The 18,232-nt window shown below is 33.0% G+C and overlaps 1 protein-coding gene across 3 annotated transcripts in view; it reads left to right on the top strand.

Annotated features, from left to right (window-relative positions):
• Window positions 1-18,204, top strand: part of CDK17 (cyclin dependent kinase 17) — a 90,864-nt gene extending 72,660 nt beyond the window's left edge. For all 3 annotated transcript variants that reach the window (XM_081060920.1, XM_081060919.1, XM_081060921.1), the window contains 11 exons: window positions 1,040-1,154; window positions 2,321-2,415; window positions 2,688-2,750; window positions 5,057-5,180; window positions 7,873-7,993; window positions 10,104-10,201; window positions 10,701-10,806; window positions 12,645-12,687; window positions 13,692-13,782; window positions 15,079-15,156; window positions 15,683-18,204. In XM_081060920.1, coding sequence (XP_080917046.1) covers window positions 1,040-1,154; window positions 2,321-2,415; window positions 2,688-2,750; window positions 5,057-5,180; window positions 7,873-7,993; window positions 10,104-10,201; window positions 10,701-10,806; window positions 12,645-12,687; window positions 13,692-13,782; window positions 15,079-15,156; window positions 15,683-15,720 — 972 coding nt within the window. In that variant the 3' untranslated portion in view covers window positions 15,721-18,204. The remainder of the gene's footprint in view (window positions 1-1,039; window positions 1,155-2,320; window positions 2,416-2,687; window positions 2,751-5,056; window positions 5,181-7,872; window positions 7,994-10,103; window positions 10,202-10,700; window positions 10,807-12,644; window positions 12,688-13,691; window positions 13,783-15,078; window positions 15,157-15,682) is intronic.
• Window positions 18,205-18,232: the final 28 nt, after the last annotated feature.

The following is an 18,232-nucleotide window of genomic DNA, read 5'->3' on the forward strand; positions in this document are numbered from 1 at the left end:
AGTAAATACGTATTTCATAAATGTAAGACTTCTTTCTTGTTCATCATCTAAACTTCTCTATTAGTCTACAGTTTTTGCCAACCTGGGGCTGGGGGGAATGTAATCACTGTTGTCTGAAAGTTTGTATCTTGTCCTGCAAAGGCAACAGAATGGTAGAAAGAAAAAAACCTTTAAGTTCTTGAAATGATCCCATCATTTTGAGAAGAAATGAGTATTTTTTTATAGCCTTGTAATCTTTATTGAAGCATAAAATATTGAGTTTTCTTAGTAACAAAAATGGGTATCTATTTGTTAGGCTCCTGGCAGTCTGCTGTCTGTACTATCATGTGGGGAATTATGATTTCAAACCTATAAAAAATCAAAATACTATCTTGAAGATAAAGACACATGTCACAAAAGGAAATTCTTGGCTAATAAGACCCTGGTTTTTTTGAATTTGCTACTTCTACTGACTAATTTTGAAGTGATCTCCTTCCCAGGGTAAGAGAGGCTAAAGAAAATAATAGAACTAGTTAATAGGGAATCCTTTTGAGAATTTGAGGGCTATCCTGGCAATGATAGAAGAAATCTCCTGAGTATGTGTGTTTTTTTTAAAGGAAAGTTAATGTTTAAAATTCTGACGTCTGCAAACCAGTATAATTTTTATAATTGAACAATGTGTTAGTTACAATTTCAGTTTTCAGTTAATATATTCAGTTTCCTCAATTCCTCCATACCATTGCAGGTAAAATACCTTTGATTACAAAGCTATTGATCCATAGGTTAATCTGATATACAAGTATGAAAAGTAAATTAAATATTCTCATATTTTGCTGTGAGAGGCACTCTAGGGATATAAGTATGGAAGCAGTGCATGTGGAACTGAAAGTCCTTTTAGGTATAGGAAAACCAAGACTAATCATTGTGACATTTTCCTTGCAAGATGAATTTAACATGATGCTTAGAAATTAGAAATTTAATTAAGACTCTTTATTGTATAGGTGGTATAACTAGACCCTCATGATACTTTTGATGTATCTTTCAAAAATATATTTTATAGGGTACATATGCAACAGTGTATAAAGGAAGAAGTAAATTGACAGAGAATTTGGTGGCATTAAAAGAGATCCGGTTGGAACACGAAGAAGGTGCACCCTGCACAGCTATAAGAGAAGGTATAATTTGATCTTTTGTGAGTAAAATGTATTACGAAATTATTGTAGAACATTTTAAATCCAAAGCTGTATAATAAGAGTTCATTTTGTGTAATTAAGAAGAGCTCAGATATAGAGATAATAGATGACTGGACGATATATTAGGCCTTAAAAAAAGCTAATATCTAAAGCCAAAATATTCAACAGAAAGGGATTCATTAATTATATTATGTAGCTTGAGTTATTAAAAATCATTGTCATGGACAAATATTTGACATTGTGAAATGTTATATAGTGGCACATGGGAAAAAGCTAACTATAAATTAGCATATACAGAATTTGAATAATTCCTATAATGCTATCTTTTTTAAAAAGATAGAGTTTCCAGAAAATGGTTTGAAGCAACTGGTTAACAATTTGGAGGGAAGAGATACCTAGTACTTCATATCTAAATTAATTCTAGAACTCTCAGCACATGAACATTTGTGAGAAAAAAAAACACAAGATATTATGGAGGGTATTATTATAATATTGGGGTCAATTAAAAATATCATACCCAGAGGCCGGCCTGGTGGCTCAGGCGGTTAGAGCTCCATGCTCCTAATTCCGAAGGCTGCCGGTTCGATTCCCACATGGGCCAATGGGCTCTCAACCACAAGGTTGCCGCTTCAACTCCTCGAGTCCCGCAAGGGATGGTGGGCTCCGCCCCCTGCAACTAAGATTGAACACGGCACCTTGAGCTGAGCTGCCTTCGGATGGCTCAGTTGGTTGGAGCGCATCCTCTCAACCACAAAGTTGCCGGTTCGACTCCTGCAAGGGATGGTGGGCTGTGCCCCTTGCAACTAGAAACGGCAACTGGACCTGGAGCTGAGCTGCGGGACAACAATTTGAAGCTGAACTGCACCCTCCACAACTAAGATTGAAAAGACAACTTGACTTGGAAAAGAGGCCTGGAAGTACACACTGTTCCCCAATAAAATCCTTAAAAAAAAAAAAAAAAATCAAACCCAGAATTACAGAAGAAAAAAATTTGATTCTATTGAAATTACTATTACAAATCCCCTTGGTCAATTATTGTTGTAAACTTAAGAGAATCTGAAACGCAATCATTTGTTTGCTAAACTTCAGATTTTTATAAAGACTGGCTACCACACACCAAATAATTGACTTTCTTTTCTGTTTTGCAGTTTCTCTATTAAAGGATCTAAAACACGCAAATATAGTTACCTTACATGACATTGTTCACACTGATAAATCTCTGACCCTGGTCTTTGAATATCTGGTAAGCATATAAAAGCATATCTGGTAAGCATAATAAAAAGTCAGTATTTGCTTTTGCTTTAATAAAACACCAATTGGATTTTTTAACAGCTTCAGGGACATTATTGCTTAATTATTGGTATTAAATTTAACTATGTATGGTGCATTCAATACCCTCCCTCAAAAAGCAACTTATTTTTAAAAATTAATAGTATTTATTAATAGTATTTAAGTAAATCAGCTATGCCTTCTGAAAACTATGTACCACATAGTAAGGTGCTGTATTTTTTTCAGGATAAAGACCTAAAACAGTACATGGATGATTGTGGAAACATCATGAGTATGCACAATGTAAAGGTACGTTTTAATGTGTCATTTTAAATTTTGTTTAAAGCAGAGACAAACACTAAGCATAGATAGAGTACATTACTTGATGAAATACACCATCCTCATAACTATTCTGCTTCAGAATTTTCTGTTTGGCATTTTAAATAGGTTATTGTCCTGAACAAATTTACTCAGAACTTCTGTTTTCTACAATATCTCTTAGGCTCAGACCGTTTTGTAGAACCTGCTTTGTTTTAAAAATGTTAAACACTTTTGACATTTCCTTTTATGCCAATTCTCTTAGATACAGAATACATTTACTGGTATAGTCCTCTTTAAAAAATCCAACAAGCCTCTTATTAGGTTGGTGCAAAAGTAATTACGGTTTAAAAGGTTAAAAAAATTGCAAAAACAGCAATTAGTTTTGCACCAACGTAATAAATCAAAATCTAAATGTTTAAAATAAATACAAATGATTAGTGCATTCTGCAAAAGGCCTTTTTTAAATGGCAAACTCCCCTAACATATTTTAAATGCTATTTAAGTATAAAACACCAACTGATTTTCAAGTTACTAATCTAATGAGTAACAACAGGAACATGCACAAGTAAAGTATTATGAATACTAGGCTGGAAATGCCAATCTATATTGTCAAGAGGAAAAGGAAGATGATTGTTATGGTTTCTTACCTGTATATCTAAAGATGTGGTGTAATGCCAGAAAAGTTTAGCTTAATAATCAGTGTCAGATGAAATGCAAAAATAAAAGTAAAATCAAGTAAAAACATTTGATACACTTGTGTTCTTACAGTAGGTTTCTCTGACCCGAGTGGTATACTCCAAATTTAGCAGAGATTTATTTATCTAAACTTTGTCCAGAAAGTATTCTGGAAATAGGCTGTCCCAGCTGTGTGTTTGAGACACTTCCAATTCTGTAGATAGTAACTTTAAACTTACATTTAAAAAAAAATAGTAATTTTGGTGGATAGAAAGGAGAAGTAGTTTCTTTTACTAAAAGACAACTCAGAACATACGGATAACACATTGCTAAGAATTTTAGATAGGGCTTTAAGTGTATTTCCTTATACATTCCATGAGAATTCATAATATTTTACATTTTGTTTTACGAGTTGTGGATTCATTTGCATATATTTGTTTGCTGTTTTCATTTTGTCTTTCCTGCTTTCTTATTAGCAATAATTTGGAAAGAAAATAAGTCCTTATCATAATTTGACTAAGATTTGAGAAGTTTGTCTTTTAAGCCAGGTCTACATGGCTGGCTTAAGGTGTAAAGTATTTATTTGTTTAAATGGCAAATTTAACTCTACTTGTATTTTCCAAACCTAAGAATTAACAGGAATACATGGAAATAGTAATTTTAGAGTTTTCAAAGCTCGTAAATATGTAGTGTAGAAAAACTGCTGAGTAGAATTTCTTTAGGCCTGTTGTTCACCTGCTGCCTTTACTTATTCTCAATGTTCTAATGTTCTGTTTTTCACCTACAAGTAAAACAAGGATACACTCTTCAATCCTCTGTATTGAAGCTCTTTTTGTTACCCCAAAGAATCAAAAAAACCTACCATGTTCCACATCCCTTTTCCACCAAAATCAACAACAAAAAGTCTACCATTAGCCTTGCAGGGATTGCTTCTTTCAAGGAGTCATTCAGAGCTCTACAGTGCTAATTCCCTTTTTTGAACCATAGCAAATTTTGAAGGCTGAGTAGGAGGTGCTGAAAGTAAAGTACCCAGGAGGTGGATGATAGAAGCTGGTTTAGGTTATTTTTGCATCACGTAATTTGCCAGAGCTGTGCAACACCATCCTGTTTGACATCTCAGAATTTTCATAAAACCACCAATTCCAATGCCTTATTTTAAAGACACTGTTCCAGATCAGGGTTTTCTTTTTTTTGGTGTGTGTGGGGGGGTGTTTTTTGGTGGGAGGGGGGTTGGAGAGTAGAGTTTGGGTGGTGGTTTTGCCAGAATTTAATAATCAAACTGTAAGCCTTGTTGGTAGGCCTGCAAGTTTATCAGGATATGTTTATTTTAAATCATTTTTCAATAATAACTGAACTGTTAGTATTGAAAACTGAAGTGAAGTTTCATTTCACTTTATTTTCGATATTTATTTTCATAGATACTGTCAGACTAAAAAACATAGGTAGATCCTTTAAATAGAAAACAACTATATAAGGAAAAGGTTTTGTACTCAAGGATGTGGTTCCTTTTTTTAAAAAAACAAATACTATTCTAGGCCAGTTGCTTTTCTGTCTGCCATAACTTATGCTTATACCAGAGTATATCTGTAAGACTGATTTCTGTTTGTTTGTTTCTGTAGCTGTTTTTATACCAAATTCTACGTGGTTTGGCATATTGCCACAGAAGAAAAGTGTTGCACCGAGACTTGAAACCACAGAACCTCCTCATTAATGAAAAAGGAGAATTAAAGCTAGCAGATTTTGGTATGGAATGCATGAAAGATATTTATAAATAGTTCTGGGTGATTAAGTTTCAAAGAACTACAGTTGACACTGTAATTGGTTTTATGTAGGTGTGGAAATTTCCTCTGTAGACCATAGAATAAGGTATTTGACAAAGCTTTGGTGGGTGAGTTATGTTGGTATTGCTAAAAGGCACCATTCTCAGGTATGATGCATAGACCCCCTAAGGCCCTTTCAGGGGGTCTCCAAAGGTATAATATGTTATCAAAATTATACTAAATGTTATTTTCCTCTTTCACTGTGTTGTTGTTTGCACTGATGATCCAAAAGCATTAAGGGGTAAAATTACTGGTGCCTTAGTATAAATCAAGGCAGTGACACCAAACTGTACTTAGTAGTCATTTATTCTTTTAGTAACAGATTGAAAATTCACTGTTAGTAAGTGGTAAATTTGTTCTGGAAATTCCTATACTTTTACTTACTTAAACTTTACCATTTTTTTGAAAGGTAGGTTGCTATTTGTATTTCCTTTCTTAAAAAGAAAATGGGTGGGTCATATGTGTTTAAATAAAAAATTACAAGTTATTTGCATATGCTCATATAGATAGCAGTTTCTTGGGTATAGTTTGCATATTTATTTATTTATTTACTTAGTTACTTATTTATGCCAAGCTGCATTTATTACTCCTTATTCCTTAACCACAAAATGAATGGCAATGATAGAGAAACCTTGCTTGGCTATTAGAAATTCAAAAACAGAATGGCAAGGGCCATCAAAAATTTACTTTTGCAAAGGAATACTATGAATGCTTTAAATTTTGCTTCTAACCTCTACAAAGCAAGCCAAGCAAAACTTATCTTCCCACAGGACAACAAGAAATTCTGATTGTTCCATGAGATAGTGTAATCAACTTTGTCTCTATTGCTTTTCATGATTTTTTTATTGGTTGCATAGTAGTAAATATACTTAGGACTCTACATAAAGGAGGGTCAGGGAACTTTGAGTATTTTACTGTAAATTGTTCTTGATCCCTATGAAATTTCTACCCTTTGACCTGTGATTGATGAAATTCAGGTTTAGGAAATACTAATATAGACATTTTCATTAATAATAGAAAATGGCTTATATAACAATACCATATCACATTTAATTAATATGGTTTGGAGGAGATTATTATTTCGTTTCATGCAAGTACTGATATTCTAATTGTAAACCAGGAGCATGTTTGAACAAATACCCTACTTCAGAATTCTCTCAGGAGTAGGAGAAAAAGGTACTGAGGAAACTATAACCGGCAATTGCTTTGGTGTCATACATATAGGTTATAAGATAAGTAAACTTGTGGCTTTGTCCTTTGCCCCCTTATAACCCACTATTAATATCAGGAAGAGAGATCAGAAAGCTGCCTTTATGTTGCTAATTACCAGAATTGGTAGGAGAATAATTTGTTGAACTTATTTTACCAAGTTGAGATGGTAGAGTAAAACTTCTAGTTAAATAGTTTCAGCATTGTTCTATTACACCCTTTAGCCATTATACTAAACAAAAATAGTATGAGTGATACTATTTTAATTTCTGGTTTTATTTGAGTGATTTTATCCAGTTTAATAAAATATTTAATTACCCTTTTATGACACTTTTTAAATTTCAATTTTTTAAATCAGATATATAAAGTTATATATAACAAATCACAGACAAAACATGAATTATTCCTTGTTTGAAATAAACTATATATTAAATTTATATTTCTTCAGATAACTTTTATTTAAAGTGGCTTCTTCAGAATCTTGAGGCTTAGAGGTAGTAAAACAAACTTTCTCATGCCAGTGGCTCAAGAGATAAAGTTGTGAACTCTCACCTTTATTTCTGGATAATCAGTGAGTTCCATATTAAATTGGCAAAGGAATGGCATGTGTTTTACATCATTTTCAGCAATTAATATCCAAAGGCAGGTCTGTCTCATTTTAAAATTATCCATATAACTTAAAATTTAAAAAGAAAGTTCAGAACAGGAATTTATTCTAATGTAACTTTCTCTAAGTAGGCTTCTGCAAGGAAATTGTCCATAAAATTCAGCAGGATCTAATAACTATGTATGGTGTCAGATAGGTACTAGACATATCAGGTGATCACTTTGTAAATTATATAAATGTCTAATCACTACATTGTACATCTGAAATTAATATAATATTGTATGTCGACTGTATTTGAAAAAAATTATTTAGAGAAAAATAGATTTTAGAGACAGAAAATAAAAACAGAATCTTGGACAAATAATAGCTTCAAAATCTTTGATAAAAATTGGTATAGCAAATTAAAGTTAGAATCAGTTAAAAAGGTGACAGAAGCCTATAGCTGTTCAGAAGTAAAATTGTTCATCTCAGTGTCATTGGCCTATTTTGCATCGACTTAAATTCAGCTGGGAAATTTTGGCATCATGATTCATGGACAACAGGAAAATATCTAAAGTTTAGATGAACCCAGACACTGTACCAGGTGTATTCACATACTCAAAAGTAAGCATAATCTCTGATTGCGGAATTACTATTATTTAGCTTAATTATATAAGGATTTGCTGACCAAAGACCATTTTCAAAAAATTCGTAAGTCTAATTTTAAGCTACGGGAAGCTACGGAGTAGCCATCTCGGGCATCCTTGTGACTGGAGGGAGTCATGATGAGGATATTTCTTGTTTTCTTTTCCCTATGAAGGACTAGCCAGAGCCAAGTCAGTTCCCACAAAGACCTACTCAAATGAAGTTGTCACACTGTGGTACCGGCCACCTGATGTGCTTCTCGGTTCTTCAGAGTACTCAACACAGATTGACATGTGGTAAATATATGCGGATGTTATTGCCATTTATAATTTTGAAAGAATGTAGCTGTTAACACAGGGCATACCTATAGATACTTGACTTTTAAGGAGATACTATTTTAAAGAGCTGCAATATAAGCAATGACAAAGTTCTGGCACATAAGATCACCTAGGTTTAAATGCCAATTCCACCACTTATAACTATATAATAACCTTATTTAAATTACAGTCCTGTGCCTTAGTTTCCTAATTTAAGGAAATGGGAGTAGTAACAATAATTATTTTAAATGGCTGTTTTGTGGATATTGTTAAGACCAAATAAGCTAATATATATAAAGCACTTAGAAGAGCGTCTGGTACATAGTAATTTAAAACAAAATTATTGTTTTTATTATCATTTAATATCCACCAAAATCTACTTGCTTTAAGTTGATCTAAAAAATAGTAAACTATCGTAGCCATTTTCCTAACACACCATTTTGATCATGACACTCTTTCACTCAAACAGTTTTGCTCCTTCCCCATTCATTACCTATAGAATAAGGTACAGTTCTTTAGTCTGATACTTAATGATCTCCATAAAAATGTCTCTAAACTACCTTTTTCAACTTACTTCAGACCATTCCTCTACACTAATGTTCCCTTTTAGTCAAATGGACTACTCACTGTATCTCAAAAAGAACCTGGGCTTTTCCACCTTTGCTGCTGTGTTCATACCAGTCGACCTCTCTGGAATACTTGCCTGTTTCTCTAACTGGGGCCTGTACCTAGGAACTTTGAAAACACATGTTTCATAAATCCTTCCTGAATGCAACCTAGCCTCCAGTGGCAATTCCTTCTTCTGAACTGCAGTTGCATTTAATTGCCTATACCTTTCATGTAGTGATAAGCCATATACGTCCTTCTGTTGTCTTGGGTTGAACAATTATATTTTTATTTTGTAGAACATTTTTTTAAATTTATCTACTAAATTGTAGTAAAATACACATAACATAGAATTTACCATTTTAACCAATTTTAAGTGCACAGTTCTCTGGGATTAAGTACATTCACATTGTTATACAACCATCACCACCATTCATCTACAGAACTTTTTCATCTTGCAAAACTGAAACAAATTCTGTACCCATTAAACAGCAACCCATATTCTCCTCCCTCCAGCCTCTGGCAACCACCATTCTACATTCTGTTTCAATGAATTTGACTTTTCTAAGTACCTCATATCAGTGGAATCATACAGTGTTTGTTCTTCTGTGACTGGCATATTTCACTTAGCATAAATATCTTCCGAGTTCCATCCATGTTGTAGCTATTTGACTTTTATGTGTCAGAATTTCCTTCACTTTCAAGGCTGAATAATCATTGTATATGTATGCTACATTTTGTTTATATCCATTCATCAGTTGAGGGGCACTTTTGTTTTTCACCTTTTGGCTATTGTGAATAATGCTACTGTGGACATGGGTGTACAAATATCTCTTTGAAGCCTGCCTTAAATTTTTTTGGGTATATACTTAGGAATGGAATTGCTGGGTTACATGGTAACTCTATTCTAAATTTTTTTTTTGAGGAACTACCATACTGTTTTCCATCATGGCTGCATTTTCTTTGTAACATTTTAATACATAAAATTAAATTTTATACACAGTTGCTAAATTATGAGTCCTTTTATGGAAGAACTGTGTTTTAAACTTAACGTGTATTCACACAGATACTAGAAGACAGTCTTCATTTACTGAGCCTCCATCCATTTCTCTTCCTTCTCTTACACATACACTCTCACACACTCTACACCCTGTCTCTGCTTCCTGCATAAAAGCATTTTGAATCATGTGCTTCTCCCCATCCCTGCTACCCACTAGCAAACACATAGTAAGCATTAAATCACTATTAGCTGTTATTAATGTTACTCTTCAACGATCCTGCTGAGGAGAGCTGGACATTTTAAGTGGGAAAATGGATATAGTAATATAGAAACTGAGACAAATAGGATAAATGCTAATATCTCTGCTGGAAGTTTTCTACCAGGCTAGTACAAAATTCTCCAGAGAGATGATCTTAAGGAAAAGATTCTTGTGTGTCATATGTAAATGGATTACTCATCATTTTTTTATGATATATTTTAAAGGGGTGTTGGTTGCATTTTCTTTGAAATGGCTTCTGGAAGACCTCTATTTCCAGGATCAACTGTGGAAGATGAACTGCACTTAATTTTCCGACTACTAGGTAACAGAAGAAATCTTTCCCCATTGATTTGTTACCTACAATTGACTGGCTAGATAAGACTATCTTTAAAAATTATATTTAAAAATTTGATACTGAGACTAAATAAATAGTTGTTATAAATATTGTAATTAATGTAATTATGATAAAGATAGATCCTTCTAGGCAATTTTTAATTTACTGAGGCCCACCTTTGCAATAAAAATTTTATGGAAGAACAGAGAAGAGAAATATTATTGAAAATTGACCTTTAGCATATTATTAGGAAATATTTCTAGCTTAGGTGTCAATTAGGCATCATCATTTTTATGGCATCATTGCTGAGTCCCCCAAAAAAGTCCACATATGTTTACTTAATATTTCTATCATTTTGGTTTCAGTTCAAAGTCAAGTCATCTACAAATGTAAATTGTTCTTTAAAACACTTTCTTAGTCCTGCCTACTTATATGTATTTGCATATATATAAATTTTTACATATTTATATAACTGTTTTTAATTCAGGAACTCCATCTCAGGAAACTTGGCCAGGTGTTTCTTCAAATGATGAGTTCAAGAACTACAACTTTCCAAAATATAAACCTCAGCCACTAATTAACCATGCACCCAGGTATTTTTTTTTTCTTTCTGTAAGTGAAAGGGGGAAAATCCACATGATTCTTTTAAAGTATTAGCCACAGTGAGGACTCAGGACAAAATATATAATTCACATACACAATTCTTAAATATTTTAGTAGCTAAGTTAATTGAATTTTTTCTTTCCTGAATCAGATTAATTTTATAATTCAGTGACCAAGGAGCACCAATGTATGTAAGTCATAGAATTGAGCTGTATATGGAATGAACATAGGTATTATTCTAGAGTTTATGTCAATTGTTCCCCTTTCCAGAAAGATGTTAATTAATGCCTTAATAACATGAAGACCTTGATGAAATTTCTGTTTTGCTTTCTACAGAAGTATTCTATATTTACTTTAAAAAACCTAAGTAAAATCTTGACTCTGATAAAAGGTGATGCGGCAGTATTTTGGTCCAAGTTAATGACATAATTTGTATTTGAAGAATATAATTAATCTCTGACTCTTTGTATCTTAAATACTAGTCATTCAATTAAAGTTTCTGCTCAGACCTACCCCCAGATCTGTCCAAGATGCCCATTAAAATTTGACTGACAGAATATATTACATTTTACTAAGTAACATAGAGTAACCTCTTTGACTATATTTTTCCATCTTTCCTTAAAAAAATTAAAAAGGACACCAAGGTACTAAATAAGGCTAATGTCTCTTTTATTCAAAAGCCATTCACATTTCTCAGAACATAACACATTTGCTCTGGTTTCTTTTATTCTGCAGCTGCAGAATAGCAATCCAGTTCTGACACCAAAAACATTTTAAAAATATTTATGTGAATTGATGTCCTTATTGTTACCATTGTAGCTAATAATATTATAAGTTGACTTGCTTAGGAAGAATAAAATTATGTGCTGTACTTTTTGTGTGTATTTTTCTCAAATCCTATTTTTGTCATTTACATATTGTTTGCTGTTGTAATGTCCAGTGCAGAAGGTTGAAGCTCTTCTTTAAGCAGATTTTCCATTACTTTAGCACCCAGCTTGTCTATAGCCAAGGATCTCTGGATATTTGTCAGATTGGTAAACTACAAAGGATTAAAAGAGTCTAGAGACTGTCTAGGCCACAGCATGCACGGTACCCACTAAGAACATTTGGATGGGAAAACATAAACATAATCATACTATTGCCAATGAAAGGCAGCAAAATAGAACTTGTGATTTCTGATCAGATTATCCCATTAAGATAATCTCTAAATCCTCTACTCCCTGTTATATTAAATTCATCACTATAATTATATTGGCTGTATCATTGGTTTTGTAGCCCTTCTTAATTGTTTTATGAAGTTATTAAGGCATATTTAAATTGAACTTTATAGCTATGCTCAGCTGACTACCCTGTAAAAATTTGTTGAATGACTCATCTGTGTTTAATCTTGACCACAGTGATACATTTTGTGGTCACTTGTCTCCTTGTTTTCACCTGTATAATAGGAAAATAATGCTTTTATACTCTTGCCTTCGGTGGAACACTATGAAAAGTGATGTAATTTACTTAAACTTTCCCAATAAATAGGGGTTACTTTGAGACAGAATGGTGATTTTTAAAAATTCCATAGTTTTTAATCATTAATTTTTTTTAATATTGAAAATTTGGATTGAAGCCCAATTTTATGATTTCTTCTTAAACAAGTGCCAAGATAAGTCTTTTAATGATAAAACAGATTTGAGTTTATTTAAAAGCAACAGGAGTGGCTGTTTTAGGGCACTTGAATTTCACACATTAAGACACTTGGAAAATAGTTTTATTTGAAAAGTTGCTATTAGCTAAGATAAAATTAGAGAATAAATTGCCACTTGTTTTTTGTTGCTTCTAGGTTAGACTCTGAAGGAATAGAGTTGATAACAAAATTTCTTCAGGTAAGTTACATCTTATTTGTAATTGTTAAATGGGTTAACTTCTCTAAACTTCAGTTTCTTCATCTGTAGAATGGTATCAGTAATATGCCCTTCAAAAATTTGCCACAGCAATAAATAAGGTTATTTATTATAGTGTCTAGCATGCTTAAGGCATATGCTTAAGTAAAACAAAAAAAAGTAGTTTCAATGTGTCTGGTAGGTCTCATTGTGACCTAGAACAGTCGGAGGTAGTCAGCTTCTGACATTGATCACTATGTCAAGGCCTTGTTCTCTGCAATTCGTATTCTCTTACGTTCTCTTCTATAGACTTAACTTCCATACAGGCTGCTGCACCTCCAAATACCATTCATATCTTCATTCAAAGCAGGAAGAAGAGAGAGGATAAGGTTGTGTCAGCCACATTAGTCCTCGTGTATCTGAAAATTAAAGGCTCTTCTAGAAACCCCTGCAAGCCTTTTTCCTAAGTCTTGTTGGCCAGAATATTAATTGTAAGAGAGACTGGGAATTGGGGAGCAGGATTGTCATCATTAGCTCAGACTTAGAACAGTCATGATTCATGATCCATTTGTGAGAAGCATGGATCTCTTAAATAAATCTAGGTTATATCATCAAGGAAACAAAGGGAGACGGGTATTGAATAGGTAATTTAATAATGTCTGTCATAAAGGTATTGGGTATATTTTCCAATGATCTGTCGGTGTTCATGAAGAAAAGTAACACTAAAGGTCAGATATTTTAATTTTTCATCACTTTAGAAAATATAGGGAATCTAAATTTTTAGTTAAAATCACTTTATCTTAGGGATTTGGAACCAAGATAAAAAAATCATTACTACATAATCTCAGTACCAACTCAGTTAGAACATGTCTGGAGTACCTACCTCCCAATTGGTTCGTAAAAAAATAGTGTATTAAATAATCAAGATAAAAGTAGTGCTAACTTCCCGAACACTTTTACAGTATTTAGAGAAAAAGTTCATGATGCAGTTCTTTGCTTTTTCACAGTATGAATCTAAGAAAAGGGTTGCAGCAGAAGAGGCCATGAAACATGTGTACTTTCGAAGTCTGGGACCAAGAATACATGCTTTACCTGAAAGTAAGAGAAATTCTGAGTGTCACCCCCACCCGCTATTTTCATTTGTCCAGGGCTGGAAACGAGTGAATTAGGGGTTTAGGAAGAGATTGCTATTGGTTTTTAAGCCTAAAGTTCTAGTCTTCTTATAATTAGATCAGAATTCCTTGAAGGAAGGTATATGTCTTGTTTGCCTATGTTTTAATTTATTTCTTTTAACTCTTGAGCACATTTCCACTATGTAAGAAATGAATAGTACTTAGGCATGGGCCATTAATCTTATTGGACTTGAGTTGGAAAATGCTATTCGATGATAGTCATTGTCATTAGTCCCGGTCTGGACTGCTTTGATTTGGAGTTGTTAAAAATGGATTTCAGGAAAAGAAGAGTGAAACACAACCCAAACATAAGATTGTTTTCTTGTGAAAGTAGATTTCCTTTTCAAGATATAAAAGATGATTTTCCTTTCCTGTGGCCACTCTGACTTTACTCTCGCCATGACAGTGGTGTTCGTCACTAAAATAGCCTGTTTCTTATGCTCGAGGTATCTGCTTGATTTTACTCATAACATTCTTTTTTTTAAAATTACCTCAATATTTTACTTTAAAATTGAGTAAAGTGAATAGGAAATTAGGAGAATATTTGGAATGGAGTTGCCAAAAGCTTTCATTAATTTCCCATTCTCATTTATTAGACAATATTCATTCATCAAAGTTTGCTAATTGGAGTCAAGAATCCTTAGAACTTTCACTTAGAACTTACTGGACATTTTTTAATGAACAATTACTTCACCTCTCTGGCAGAGATTGAAAATGAGAAAGATACATTAGAGGTGTTTTTAAAATGATATTTACATTTTATTATTAATATCAAGTTTCATAGTTTAAGGTAGATAGTTACGTACAAACCTATTCCTTGTTCTTTTCTAAAAAACTGAAGATAGTTTGAGGACCTGATACCTTCATGCTATCATTAAGAGAGAGAAAAAGGGCAGAGAGAATAAAAATCAAGTAATACATTTTGATTAAGTTTCCCAACTCCTATAAGTCCTACAAATAGACAATGTATATTCTCCTCAGAGAAACGAGATTTAAAGCTGAATTTGGGGGAGGGGTGGTTCTGAAGGGAGATTATTTTGTTTGTTTTTCTTAAAACATTGGCACAAAAGGGAAAATATATTTCAGCAGGGCTATAACCTTGTAAATGTAGTATAAATGTTGCATATTTAATCAGTATTCATTTTTAAACATTTGTAGTTGGGTTATATTTGTTTTAATAATGTTAGACCTTTACCTGATAATTTTTGTCTGTGCATTTTAGGTGTATCAATATTCAGTTTGAAAGAGATTCAGTTGCAAAAGGACCCGGGTTTTCGAAATTCTTCTTATCCAGAGACAGGTGTGTTTGTCATAAACCATTTCACATGTCGATCATGAAATTTTGCGTGGAACCAAGTTTTTGGTTTATAAATTGATCAGTAAAATTATTGATGTAAAAACCAATGTACAGTGCATTCCACAACTGTGTATGTTTAGCATTGCACGTACTCACTTTTCTGTATGATGTGGGCAGCTCAGTAATTCTTCAGAGAGAAATCTGACTCAGTCAAGTCAGGGATCCTGAAAGCTGCAGATGGCACAAAGACTTACAAGTGGCCTGGCTTGATCACTGCACACGCCATCCGTGGTACCTGACGCAGAAGACACATCTTGTGCTTCCCTAGTCGTCAGGTTCATCACTTCGAAGCATAGACGCGATACACTGACCCCATCAACAAAAGGGTCATTTAAGACAGTGCTGATCACTCTTACCATGGAATAGTAGCTTTTGCTGGTGGGAACATTAGCTTCCTAGAGTCACCAAATACTGTATGTGGGATAAAACTGAACCTTGAACTGCCTCATAAAATGACTTTATATTTTAGGACATGGGAAGAACAGAAGACAGAGCATGCTCTTTTAAGTCTGATAACATGGTTTCAAGCCCAGCCCCCAGCCTTTCTTATCAATCAAGGACTCAGAAATGAAGGCAATTATTTCTTTTGGTGGACTTGGAATCTCCGTTTGTCTACACTGTCCTCTTCACAGTGGAGTCTTTTTATTTCAGACCTACAGATTGTTTTTATATTTGTTGTCACAGTGTGACAATTTTTTTGTACAGTTGGTTTTAAGGTCTTCTCTGCCGGTAGAGCCAGTAGGTTACAGCCGTTGATGTAATTGTAGCTGCAATTTTTGTGCAGGACTGAGAAACACAGTGCATTATTTATTGCGGAATCATTGCTGCTAAATAACTACTGTCTGTTTATTTAACACAACAATTGAATGCCTGAAGAAGTTGCAGTGGCTTTATTATATGTGAATGCATCTGTTTCTCCTCACAAATTGTTTTACTGCTGCATTTTTTGTTTGTTTGTTTGTTTGTTTTTAAGATTAAACTGCAGTGTTTCCTGGAATGTAATTTAGCTTTGCTTAACAGTAAAATAAGTGAGCCATCTTGAACACTCTAAGTTCACGCTATATAATCTTTATGATTTTTTTTTATTGAACATTGACAAATAGAGTAGCTAAGAAATTGATAAGCACATTATGTTTAGGAAAGCCTATGATGCAGAAGTTGATTCAAGCAAGTGAATGAATACCTGACATTTTGGAGATCTCACTTTAGATACCAGTAAATTAAAGCACCAAAATTATTTATTTTTACCTTCCCTCATTTTAGAAATATTTACTGCATATTATCGGATATTTGTATACTAATATACTTACCTATTTTACATTGTGCTTTAATTTAGTTAAAACAAAACCATACAGGTCCAGTCAAACATGAGGTCTTGTTTCTGTTTGTGTTACATACAATTCTTTTATTAGAAAGGATGATACTTCGTTGAGGAACAATTTATTAATATTTCATTTGGGGGCTGTGTATGTGTGTGTTTTAATAACATTCACTGGGAATCAGCTGAAAGCTGTACTATATCTTTGAAATGAGCCATGATAAATACAAATGAAAAAAGTGAGAACTTAGAGGATTGTTTTAAAACATTGTAGGTATTATCTGTTTACCCAAAATAGTAAATATTACAGTTTTAATTATGCATCTCTTTGAATATCATAGCCACACCTTGGTGTTGGTAACAGTGTTTTAAGCATTTGTGTTAACTTTCAAGATTATTTGTTTAGTGCATCTTACAAACTACAAATCTTAATTGGTATATTTTGAGATGATCATGTAAATTTTTGGCTTATATATCATGAAAATAGTCATAACTTAATTTTTTTCCTGACATTCACTGTAAAACATTCAGGGGTCCTACCATTTCTGTTCAGGAAAACTTGTAGTTTATTGTTATTTAACAGTATTAAGTGAATTTCTGTATATTTCATTTTAACTTTATTTGTGAATAGTGATTGTGGCATGTGTGGAGGTGTTATTTTAATATTTCATAATACTGAAATTTTAATTTTTTAAAAAATAATTCTGGAAGAAACAGATTCATGTGTAATGGTGAATATTGGACCACTACTGTTTTTCACAATTGTAAATTAGTTTTATGTTAAACCCTGTAGCCTAACAAACTGCTGTTATTTCTAACTGACAGACATGTATTACTTTGAAGGTTATAAATATCATGTGAAATTCCTTCATTTTGTTTTGAAATTTATAATAACAAAATCTTCATGTTGTTAAAAATGTGGTTTTGTTGAGTCCCAGTTCTTTCTAGGGGAAGAATGCTGTGCAGAATGGGATAATTTTCTTTTATGGGTCTCATTCTTAAGATAATGAAGTCTTACTGTGCTCATAATATTTAACTTACATTTGTGTTGGCCATTTAGTAATTTGTACTGTAGTTTTATAGAATAGCCGTAGCAATTATGTGTCGCATATTTTATTTCATAGATTACATATTTGATTTGTTGCAAATTTGACATATTCATAAGTTTGACTCTTGTATGTAAAATGTGAAGAAATATTTCCGGTAATATAAAGTTCTTCCTAGGAAGTCCTAGGAATGTGTCTTCATTTTATTAAGGAATTTGGTATTTTCTTTTTTTTTTTTTTTTTGATACTTGAGCGCCATTCAGGTCCTGGAAACTTTGCAATGAAGAGAATTGAAACTCAGAAATTTTGAACCTTGAACACTTAATGATCCGTCTTAAACTGACAGGGTTCTTAAAGGTAAGACAGGATGACTTTTTTTGTTTTCCTTCCAAGTGATGATATTAACACGTATTGAATATGTCACTCTAGGTATATAGAAGCACCCGCCTTTTATTTGGTGCTTTATCAGCTTATGTTTGAAAGTCGACTTGTTAACATGTTAAAATAATTTATCTTTTGGACCCAAGACAATTCACGCAGGGATTTTTGTGTTTTTACTGTTTTTTAAAGTTGTAATTTATATAGTATATAACATATTAATAAAATTTGCCATTTACCTGTTCAGTGACATTAATTAGATTCACAACGTTGTACA

This window comes from Rhinolophus hipposideros (assembly GCF_964194185.1).
Source record: "Rhinolophus hipposideros genome assembly, chromosome: 9".
Lineage (NCBI taxonomy): Eukaryota > Metazoa > Chordata > Mammalia > Chiroptera > Rhinolophidae > Rhinolophus > Rhinolophus hipposideros.